Below are 12079 nucleotides of genomic sequence, written 5' to 3'. Positions count from 1 at the left end.
TTTGAATTAACTCAATTGATGACAAGTGAATAACTATCAGAGGCAGCCCTCAAATATTATGAATCAATTCACTGGCTACGTGTGAAGCATGTTGAGATTCTTATACACATTTTGGAGGTTTAAATCTTTCTTTTGTTTTTCTCAAATGAAGCCTTTTTGACTAGGATAATTATTCTCTTCTCCCCCCCTAAAATGAATTCTAATTTTAAACAGGTATTATTAAATCCCACTGAAATAGGCTTCATGCAGATGTATTTGTTAAAACACCCCTTTATTGACTGTGCACAGTTATTAACAATTCACATTTCACTTTATCTACTGAGTGGAAGAGCATTTATTCTTTCATTAAAAAGTTAAGCCCTTAGGGCAGCAGCAGGGATGCAGAGCCTTCTTCCTATAAACCACACTGTCCAGTGAATGTAAAATGCTTCCATATTAATACAAAAGGGAAAAATAAATAAAACAAATGGATTTCTCCCATCCTCCATCATCCCCTTGCTGCTGATACACTCCTCTCATTTTATAAAATGCCAGCAGGTAAACAGTTCCCACACTATTCCCATACTTCCATCAGTCAGAAGAGTAATGTCACCATTTATTGGGCACCACCTAGTTCAGAACGTCTGTAGGGACGGGAAAGGCCATGGTCATGTCTTTAGGAAGACGCCATTTGGAGAGAGTGGGTGGAGGATCATGAAGGCGTCCTCCGGCCTCCAGCACCTTGCTGCTCAAGTTTCTGGAGCTGCTTTTCAAGTTTTGAGATGTCTACTCGATGCATCATCAGAAACTGGCCATTCAAATGAAAGACGGGGATGTCAAATTTATACCTTTCATACCACGCAGAGTTTTCTGGAAGTGTGATGTCCACCTCCTGTAAAATAAACTGAAACAGAGACAGACTAAAGCTCTGTATTTTAGAGAGCACGAAATGATACAACAGTTACAGTGCCAACCTGATGCCCAGACTAGCTCTCATGCGGAGGGGTTTTGCTGTTGTCTGCCTATCTGAGGTCCCAAGTGAACTCATGTCCCTGATTTTCACAACTTGATTGATTTCATTATATCCCTTAACTCTCGGTTTTGCTATTTTGCTGTTACACCTATTATATTCAGTGTCGGGTCACTACTTCATTCCTGGTGAAATAAAATATGTCCCAACCGGGAAACTGAGAATCAGGACAGATGTGCTTTGCATGTAAGGATGGGAAAGCCATCATGGTTCGCTACTGGAAAACACTTCCATGGAAATGACAGAGTAAGATAAAAGGAATGGGGACAAAAGTTTAAAGAAAGCGTGAACATTGCACCTGCTAGTTAGTTTTGATTCATATTAAGAGTCAGAGTAAGAAAACCAGTTCTGCTCAGAGAAAAACACTTAGGGGTAATGAGTTTTGTGGAAATTAGCACTGAAATCTCTCTCTGAAGAATAGAAAGAAAACTTAAATGAAAAATCATTGAATTTCTTCCCAAAGAAAAGATCCAGGCAGATAATCTATACCTTGTATGCTATCCATTTCACATACATAAAGTCACACTGTATAATGCAGTTTTCTCCTGCTTTTCGAAAGTTTGCATCTGACCACTTGGCTGTTACGAAAGACCTCCATTAGTACCTGTTTTGCTAATTGAAATAAATCTGAGGACTTTTGCTTTTATGAAAAAAGGTGAAAAGTGAAGATAGTGTTTGGTGTTTGTTTTGCCATGCTGGAGGCAGTGCCTACCCTGAGCAGCCAGAGTGGCACTGCCAAGCTCCTTCCCTAAAACCTACACACAGGATCTCAACACCAAGCCCCTAGAGCTATGAACTGTGTCTGTGAGCATCTGTGCTTTATCTCGGTTTATTCTATGTATCTGTCAACAAGAGGTGTCCTAAAGTGTCAGAAGAGCCTGAGAGAGGTTATTTTTTGGGTCTAGGAATGATAGAAAATTTTTTCTCTGTAAACTAATGTTAATTGCTTCTTTGCTTCACTCCACTTGGGCATATGAAGGTTGGCTAGGAATGCTCTACTTTCAGAGAGTGGAGGGGGGAACCTGTGTTACCCTGTTTTTGTAAGGCTCCAGTATATCCTTGGCTTCATCACAAAGTGGGCATGGATCCTACAGGAAGGAAAAAATAAAGCCATTAAATTCAAGGAATGGCATGCAGCCTGACAAAAACCACAAGAAACAGATTACACTTATTTTTAAAGGGCTTGTTTTTTACCAGGTTAATTATACTGTTTTATTTCCAAAGCAAAACATTGCTATAGAATCTCATAAATAGCTAGTGTTTCATGGTAAATGGGCTGTCAGCATTTTTTAGTTGTTTTGTTTTGATTTTTCACCATAAATAAAGCTATTTATACATATTTGTATATACACATATAATAAATTTAGATACTTACCTCTGTTACACATGTATGTGTGTATACATTACATATATGTATATACATATCACATATACATCCACATACATCTAAATGAATTACATGCGTGTATACATAGATACATACACATATACTACGTTTAGATGCTTACATTTTTTGTTAGTGGCTTTATCTAACTGATATCAGGGAAGATTATTTTTCACTGATTTATAGTCTTAGGGCTTTGTCCTTCCTGTGTCAGGAACACTTTTCTGGCCTGGCTGACATCACCAGAATAGCTTAAAGTCTGTTTTGAAATGGAGGCACTGAGCTTTGCCTGCCTGTTTTTCCTCATCAGTCCACAGGAATAAACTCATTGAGATGAAGTTAGATAGTGATTGCCCCACCATCAAAAAGGCAGAAATCTCTATTTACTTCGGGTGATGATTATACCAACTCTTTAATGGTCTGCCTGTTTTCTCATTGCAAGTGTCAGCAGTAGGCTTCCCAGGTTAATTCTCCACCCAAGGAACAAGCAAGTTTTAGTGCCGGTTGTTTGTATTCTTTAACCATCTAGTGGAGAAGCCTTTTGAGAATGCTGTGGATCTTTGGCAGATTTTAAAGTCTTCTCAGCCCTAGACTCTACGAAGAGCTACTAGCTATAGGTTCTCTTGCATGAGCTCAAAATAGACTCACCATTACTGATGCTTATATAAAACCTGCTTTTTAACATGACAGGAAGAGGTGAGCTGTTATGTAAAAGAAAGGCCCCTTCTCAACTCCCAGCTTGTTTTGAAATAGGGACCCAGATCATCAAAAGGCAGTTTTTCTTCAGTAGGGTCTTTTTGGCCCCAACCTCCTGGTTCAGAGAATTAGGCTCGTCATTTATTACAAGCATCATCAAGAAACAGATTATGGATAGTCTGTGATGTTTTAAGATAATCACACTGAAATTTTCTAAGAGAGTTTCAAAAAGTCAACAAGATTTTAAAAGCAAAAGCTGTTAGAACAAGAACAAGCTGAAGAAGTGCCAAATATACCAATGTTTTGCTTTTATGGTAAAAAACTTCAGTTGAACCTAGATCACGTTTTCTGTTTTGTTTCTGTAAACATGGACGTCGCTGCAAATTATCCTGTGTATATGTATTTTTATTAGGAAAGGTTCATCAACTTTTAAAGAGGCCTATGAACTGAAAAAGGATAAGACCCAGTGGTCCGGACCATTCAAACCTCCTTCTCTAGGATTTTCCACGGCACTAGTAGAGCACGTACTACTCTATCCCTAGAATAGAATGGACATTTGTTGGGTTGGCCATCCCACTCCCCCTTCTGGTAGCAGGAATGCTGTGATTTTGCCTCAGAGGAACTGCTCTCAGCGTGTGGCTGACTGAATCATTGAACAAAAGGGGTAGAACACTTGACTTAGGCTGAGGCAGTCAGTGCATCTTATCCCTCTTGGCCACGAATGGCTTAGGGATTGGCCAAACTTATTATATGCCTAATGACACAAATCAAGGATTCAGTACAAATTTTAAGCTAAATGGAAGATGAGTGTGGCTTTTTTTTCAGATGTCTTTGATTAACTTGGCTATTGTTTAAACTGAAAAATAATGCAGAATAGTTATGCTGAGTGAGTGCCACTAGCCTTAAGGGCTGTTATTTTATTTTTTGTGGCTAATTCTTATATACATTTCTCATATGTAGACGCAGATGATGAATTATTTTTATTCCATAATGTCCAACAATGCAATATATACTTATGGATATGAAAAGCAGTTTAGATTAACTATTCTCAACAAGAAATTCAATTTTAAAAAACTATTTTAAACTTTGTTATTAGACAGCTATCAGATATTTTCAGATTGCTAAAATGCCTGAAATCTGAAAAACGTATTAAACAAGACAACTTTTTTGCTTGAATTGGGAGTATTATTTACTAAGGTTAAGTCTATTACCCTGTGCTTTCTTTCTTTTTTTGATTATATATCACACAAAGTAATGTTAACTAGCAAAAGGAAATAAGTGATATTTATGTTATAAATTTCAGGGGGAAAAGCTCTTAAAATTTTTAAATAGCTATGGCCTAAAACTCCTGTTAGGGATAAGAAAACAAGTACAGTTGTACTTGTCAATCCTTATTTGTGGCTTTCTTATTTGCAGATTTCCCTATCACTAAAACCTATTTGTAACCCCAAAATCAATATCTGTAGCACTTTTGTGGTCATTCACAGACATTCGAGGACATGCACACAGCAGTGAAAAATCTGAGTCACCCAAAGTGCACATTCCTAGCAGAGGCTGAATAAGACAATGATCTGCCTTATTGTTTCACGTCTCACACTGTCAACAGGTATCCTTTCATGATCTGCTGAGTGCCATGCTTTTTGCATTTTTGTGCTTTTTGTTGGTTTTGCTATTTAGAATGGTCCCCAGTCAGAGTGCCGAAGTGTTGTGTAGTGTTTCCAAGCATAAGAAGGCTGTGAATGTGCCTCATGGAGAAAATATTGTGTTAGATAAACTTTGTTCAGGCCTGAGATATGGCGCTGTTGGCCATGAATTCGATATTAATGAATCAAATATATATATTAAATACAGTGTCTTCAAACAGAAACATACGCCAAACAAGGTTACGTATTGATCAGTTGACAAAAATGTTGTGGCCAGAAGCTCACTGGAATCTAACCCTGTACCTCCTCTGGGAGCACTGGTTTAGTATTCACCAATTCCCTGTTTGTAACATAACCAGCACAGGAATTAACTATATTTCTAACTGATATATTTATAAACATCATCTCTCTTCTGATAATTCTTTGTTCCAATGCAGGCATCGGGTAACTATTAAATATACTAGTTTACCCACTGAAAAGTGGCATGTGGGTAGAAACCAGAGTTAGTACCACTGTAACTGCAACTGAAAAGTCAAGGGACAGGTCTGAAGACAGTTTATTCCACTGCTTTCCTTTCAGCGTTTCCCCACCTCCCTTCTTAAATGTACAACTTTCTTCACCTGACAATTTAACACTCTTTGTTTCTGAAGTAGTAATTTTACTTTTTCACTCTGTACCTTTGTAAATAAGGTCAGCACAGGCAGAACGTTCTTAGAGGCAGAGAGATTTCTCATGAGGAGTTGAAGGGAGTATTTGGCAAGTTGCATGCTATTTCCTTGAAACCAGAACATCTTAATTCTGCCAAAAGAAAAATAGACCAGTAAACTTATGTGCCCTAGATTTTGCTGTTTATAATATGAACAGTAAGCTGCAAACCTATGGTGGAATTTAAAGACTTGAGAACTGCTTCTTGGACTCCAGGAGTGTCAGAGAGGCCCAGATGTTTGGCAAGTCTTCACGATGTCTCAACAGTCACTGTATTCCAAACAAAACAGAATTTAGAATGGAAAAATATCCATATTATGGATGAGCTGTGTGCCTAATCACTTGGTTTCCGCAAGCAAACTGCATGGGTTTGTTAATTTGAATACAAAATTAAATTTCACCTGCGATTGTGCCAGCATCCTGGTGATTCCCTAAAATGGGGAGGTTTCCTGAGATGGTTCTTTTTTTTTTTTTTTTTTTTTTTTTTTTTTTTTTTTTGATATCTCAAATGTTAATTCTTTATTTAGCAAAATGTAACATTATTACCCTTTCACTTTTTAAAACAGATAACATCATATCTATTATATTTTTATACAGTCTCATAATCACAAGTCTTTAGAAAAGTGAATGGAAATAAATCATTGGGACAAAACCAAAATGATGGTTTTGAGAGATAAAAGAGATGTGATTTCATCATTTATGTTTCTCAAGATTTCAACTATTTGGTAGGATTTTTGGCCAATATTCTAATTTTCTACCCCATTCTTTCTTTCTTTTTTTTTTTTTTTTCAACTTCTTTTTTTTTTTTTTTTTTTTTTTTTTAAGATTTTTATTATATTATGTTAGTCACCGTACAGTACATCCCGTTTCATGTAGGCTCATGATTCATTAGTTGTATAACACCCATGAATGCAATACTCCCCTTACTACCCATCACCGTTCATCCCCCACCCGCTCTCCCCGAAGTCCTCAGTTTTGTTTCCTCAAGTCCATAGTCTCTCATGTTTATTCCCCCTTCTGATTCCCTTTCTTTTCCCTTTCTTCCCCTTTCTGATCATCTAGTTCTTATGTTCCATAGATGAGAGAAATCATATGATATTGTCTTCTCTGCTTGACTTATTTCTTACAGCATGTATCCTCCAGTGCTGTCCATGTTAGTAGCAAATGGAGAACTCGTCTTCTGATAGCTGAGTAATATTCCATTGTATATATGGACCACAACTTAATCAGTCATCTGTTGAAGGGCATCTCGGCCCTTCCACGATTTAGCTATTGTGGGACATTGCTGCTATGAACATTGGGCGCATATGGCCCTCTTCACTACGCTGTATCTTTGGGTAAATACCAGTAGTGCAATGGCTGGATCATAGGTAGCTCATTTTAACTTTAGGACCTCCAATGTTTTCCAGAGTGGCTTAAAATTAATCTTAGATTCCACCAACAATAGTAGGAGTGGATCCCCTTTCTCCACATCCTCTCCAACAATTGTTGCTTTCTTGCCTTGTCTATTTTTGCCATTCTAATTGGCGTAAGGTGGTATCTCATGTGGTTTTGATTTGAATTTCCTTGTGAGCTGACAGATTTTGAACATTTTTTCATGTGTCTGTTAGCCATTTGTATGTCTTCATTGGAAAAGTGTCTGTTCATTTCTTCTGCCCATTTTTTGATTTTTTATTTGTTTCTGGGTATTGAGTTTGAGAAGTTCTTTTTTGTAGATCTTGGATACCAGCCCTTATCTGTAGTGTCATTTACATATATTCTCCCATTCCCGTATGCCTCTTAGTTTTTCTGACTGTTTCCTTGGCTGGTGCAGAAACTTTTAATCTTGATGAAGTCCCATTAATTCATTTTATCTTTTGTTTCTCTTGCCTTTGGGGATGTGTCATGAAAAGTTGCTTTGGCCGAAGTGTCGAGAGGTTAGCTGCCTATGTTCTCCTCTAGGAATTTTTGATGGATCTGTCTACATCGGGTCTTTCATCCATTTGGAGGTTTATTTTTGTGTATGGTGTGAGATAGTGGTCAAGTTTCCTCATTCTTCTTGCATAGTGTCCAATTTTCCCAGCAAATGCTTATTAGAAGAGACTGCTCCTTTTTCTACCACCTGGATGTTTCTTTTTCCTGCTTTATCAAAATATTAGTTGCTCAAAAGAGCTCAGGGTCCATTTTCTGGTTCTATTCTGTTCCATTGGTCTATGTGTCTGTTTTTAGCCAGTACCTATGCTGCTCTTTGTGATCACAGCCTTTGTAGTACAGTTCCTACAACCCGCATTGGATGCCCCAGCTTGTGTTTTTCCTTTTCAACAGTCTCTTGAGATTCAGCCTTTCAATGTTTCCAACAAATTAAGGACTTGTTTGTTCTCAGTTCTTTGAAAAGTCCTGATATTTGATCGATATAATGAAAGTGGATGTGCTCTAGGGAGTATGGCTGACATTTAACATGTTAATTCTTCCCATCCATGAGCACTGGAATATCTTTCCATCTTTTTATGTCTTCCTCAATGTCTTTCAAGAGTGATTTTATAGTTTCTAGAATAGGTGTCCCACGCCTCTGCTAGCTAATTCCAAGGTAAGTATGTGTTTTTGGTGCTTGTTGTAAATGGATGGATTCCCGACTTCTTTTCTGGTTCTTCGTTATTCGTTGTGTATAGAAATGTCAACTCTGATTTCTGAGCATTTATTTGTATCCTGCCAATGCTACTTGAATTGCTCTATAACTCTCAATCAGCTTTGGGAGGTCTTTTTAGTTTTCCATATAGAGTATTTCCCATGTCATCCGTAGAATATATTATTTTGATTCTTCTGCCAATTTTGAATACCTTTTGATCCCTTTTTGTTGTCTGATTGCTGTGTGCAAGGACTTCTAGTACTAGTGGAATAAGAGTGGCTGAAGAGTGGGCATCCTGTGTGTTACCGATTCTGAGGGTAAGCCTTCCAGCTTTTCCCCCCATTGAGAATAATATTTGCATGGTAGGCTTCTTCTAGATGGCTTTTAATGAGCTTTGAGAAATGTACCTTCTGTATTCACACTCTAAGGTTTTAATCAGAAAAGGATGCTGTATTTTGTCACATGCTTTTCGCACATATTGAGAGGATCACATAGGTTCTCTGAGTCTTTTCTTTGTTGATATGATGTATCACCTGATTGATTTGCATATGAACACGCTGTATCCCCAGAATGAATCCCACTCTGACTCGTGATGATAATCCTTAAGGTTGTTGGATTCTATTAGAAGTATCTTGTTGAGGATTTTGACTCCATAGTTCATTAGAGATCGGGTTGTAATTCTCCTTTTGATGGGGCTTTGGCCTGGAGCCTTGGGACTCAGTAATATTGGCCCCGTCATAGAACTGAGTTTGGTAGCTTTCTTCTATTCTTGAAATAGGCTTTAGAGAATAGGGTATTACTTTGAATGTCTGGTAGAATTGTAGAAAACCGTCCGTCTGGAGTTTTGTTATTTGGAATGTTGTTTATCACTGACTCAATTCTTCATAATTAATTGGCCTGTTTAAGGAATCAATTTCTTCCGGTTTCAATCTTGGTAGTTTATAGGTTTCCAGGAAGGATTCCATCTCTTCCAGATTGCTTAGTTTATTGGCATATAGCTGTTGATAAAAATTTCTAATAATCCTTCCAATTTCAATGGTGCTCGTGACCTCTCCTTTTCATTCATATCTAATAATCTGTCTTCTCTTTCTTTTGGATAAGTCTTGCCAGTGGTCTGCTCAATTTTATTGATTCTCTCAAAGAACCAGCTTCTAGTCCTGTTGATCTGCTCTACTGTACTTCTGGTTTCTGCTTGATTGATTTCAGCTCTAATTTTGGTCAACCGCTTCCTCGTGCGTGGATTAGGCCTGTCCCTCTGTTGCTGTTCCAGCTTCTTGAGGTAGAATATAAAAACTGCATTTTAGATTTTTCTATTCTTTGAGTGAGGCTTGATGGCTATGTATTTCCCCTTAGACTCGCCTTTGCAGTATCCCCATAGGTTTTGGACTGTTGTATTTTCATTCTCATTGGTCTCCATAAATTGTTTAATTTGATTTTTGATTTCCTGGTTTATCGAGTACATTCCTGAGCAGGATGGTTCTTAGTCTCCAAGTGTTTGAGTTTCTTCCAAATTTTTCCTGTGGTTGAGTTCCAATTTCAGAGCCGTTGTGGTCTGAGAATATGCAGGGATAATTTCAATCTTTTGGTATCGGTTGAGACCTGTTTTGTGTCCCAGAACATGGTCTATTCTTGAGAATGTTCCATGGGCATTAGAATAGAATGAGTATTCTTGGTTCTGGGGTGTAGTGTTCTATATATATCTCAGAGTCCAACTCCGAGTATGGCATTCAAAGCCTTTGATTCTTTGCTTAGTTTTTGCCAGGGTGTTCTGGGTTATTTCTGATAGTGGAGTGTTGAGGTCCCCTACTATTAATGTATTTTTATCTATGTGTCTCTTTATTCTGTTAAGAGTTGGTTGTGTATCTTGCTGCTCCCGTTGGGGGCATATATATTTATAATTGTCATATCCACTTGTTGAATAATTTCCTTTAAGAATAATATAGTGCCCTTCTGCATCTCTAACTATAGTCTGTGGTTTAAAAATCCAATTTATCTGATATGAGAATTGCTACCCCAGCTTTCTTTTTGAGGTCCATTTGCGTGTGTAAGATGGTACTCATCCTCTTACTCAGTCTGAATGCATCTTTTGGGTTTGAAATGAGTCTCTTGTAGACAGCAATGGATGGGTCATTTCTTTTATCCAATCTGCAACCCTGTGGCGCTTTATGGGATGGTTCAAACCATTTACATTAAGACTGATTACTGAGAGATATGATTTTACTGTTGCCATGTTGCCAGTAAAGTCTTTGTTTGTATTGTGTGACCTGTTCTGTTCACTCTTGGCCTTTACTTTTTAGAACCCCGTATATTCAGCTGGTTCGTGTTACAAAATGGTTAGTGACGGCGATTCTGAAATGTCTTTATTTCTCCATCAATTCTGAATGAAGCCTTGCTGGATAGATCCTTCTGCTTTTTTCTCTGAAAGAGCTTAAATAATGCTCCCAACCCTTTCTCTCTCCAGGTCTGTGTGAAGGTCTGAGAATTCTGATGCTTGCCTGGTACGTGAGAAATTTGCCCTGGCCGCTAATACTGTATCCTTGCATCTAATATTTGCGTAATTTCAATATGACGGACGTGGCGTAGGTTTGTCATGGTTGAGCTTGGGAGGGGTCTCTCGCCTCTTGGACACGAATGTTTGTTTCCCTTGCTAGATTAGGGAAGTTTTCAGCTACAATTTGTTCAAATATCTCTTCTAGACTCTGTTTTCTCCACCCTCGGGATGCCGATGATTCTAACTATTGGATCGCTTCTATTGAGTCAGTAATCTCCTGTAACCTACATTCGTGTGGCGTGATTTTTTAAGACCATCTTCTATTTTCATTTTTCCTCTATTAACCCATCCTCCAATTATTAACCCGTTCTCTGCTTTCTGCGACACTGGCCGTCAGAGCCTCTTAGTTTTGCCTGCATTTGGCTCATAGAATTTTAATTTCTGTCAGATTCGCTCTCATTTCTGTCCTTAGATTCTATATTCTCAGTAACCTTTTCGTTAATAGATTTTTCAGTTCTACTCATCATTTTGACCATCGTTACTCTGAATTCCATTTCTGATAATTTGGTTACATCCATATTCATTATTTCTGTGGCAGAGGCCACAGACTCACTGTTCTTTCTTTGCTGGGGGCTCCTTCCTGTCATTCTGATGAAGAGAGGTTGCGGGGTTTCCAGAGCCAAATTATTGACTGGGTCCCAGGCCGTGCTCCCTTGTTTTATAGGGATCTTAGGGATGTGGGCTTTTCTTAAAGATTTTATTTATTTATTTATGTGGCAGCCAACCAGCGAGAGAGGGAACAGAAGCAGGGGAGTGGGAGAGGAAGAAGCAGGCTCCAGCGGAGGAGCCCGCGAGGGACTCCTTCCGGAACGCCGGGATCACGCCTAAGCCGAAGGCAGGCGCCAATGACTGCCCACCCAGGCACCCGGGTTGTGGGCTTTTGATTTTTCAGCCTGCCTTCTGTGTTCTGGGGAGGGGCCTGCGCCCGACATCAGGCAACCCTGTTTGGGTAGAGTCTCCTTGTCCCCCGCGAGGGGGATGGGATGGGCACTCCTGAGCCGGTATTTCCAGGCTTTTGTTCTCTGGCGGCCCTGGCGGTTTGCTGTGCCTCTTCTGAGAGTCAGAGCAGCAGCGGCCGATTCTCAGCCTCTGTCACAGAACAGAGGGATTGTGCCCGTCTCTACTAATGTTCTGGCCACTTTAACTCTGTTTCTGCTGGTGCTGCTCAACCCTGCAGCCCCGGATGTGCGCCCATTGCCCGGCGTCCCAGCCCTCACTTCCAGGGCCGGTGTCTCTGTCCTTTGTGTTTCTAATGCCGCCAGCCGCCAGCCGCCCCTCGCGCGTTCCCGGATCTCCCGGTCTCAGTCTGGATCCAGTGAGCGCACCGGGATTCCGGTGATCCGCGAGATGCCTGGTGGCGCGTGCACCCGGCTCACGGTCTCAGTCTGCTGTTTTGCGGGTGCCGACCTCGAGCCCGCCCGCTCCCCCGTGCAAGTGGCTGCCGCTTCCCGGCACCAGAACGCGGCGGCTCCCTCCCCCTTCCGTT

At 39.7% G+C, this 12079-nt stretch overlaps 1 protein-coding gene across 4 annotated transcripts in view; it reads right to left on the bottom strand.

Moving 5' to 3' along the window:
• Positions 1-252: 252 nt before the first annotated feature.
• CUNH5orf63 (chromosome unknown C5orf63 homolog) overlaps positions 253-12079 on the bottom strand; it is a 25589-nt gene continuing 13762 nt past the window's right edge. For 2 of the 4 annotated variants that reach the window (XM_040622519.1, XM_040622518.1), the window contains 3 exons: positions 5410-5530; positions 2041-2097; positions 253-883 (listed from right to left, as the gene is read on the bottom strand). In XM_040622519.1, coding sequence (XP_040478453.1) covers positions 692-883; positions 2041-2097; positions 5410-5523 — 363 coding nt within the window. In that variant the 5' untranslated portion in view covers positions 5524-5530 and the 3' untranslated portion in view covers positions 253-691. Of the gene's footprint in view, positions 884-2040; positions 2098-5409; positions 6235-12079 lie in introns of those variants that run through there. The other 2 variants (XM_040622521.1, XM_008698985.2) reach the window with 2 other exon arrangements.

The sequence above is a fragment of the Ursus maritimus genome, unplaced genomic scaffold, assembly GCF_017311325.1.
Source record: "Ursus maritimus isolate PB19 unplaced genomic scaffold, ASM1731132v1 scaffold_5, whole genome shotgun sequence".
Classification (NCBI taxonomy): Eukaryota; Metazoa; Chordata; class Mammalia; order Carnivora; family Ursidae; genus Ursus; species Ursus maritimus.
Note: the sequence above shows the minus strand (reverse complement) of the source record. Positions and strands in the feature narration are given on the sequence as shown.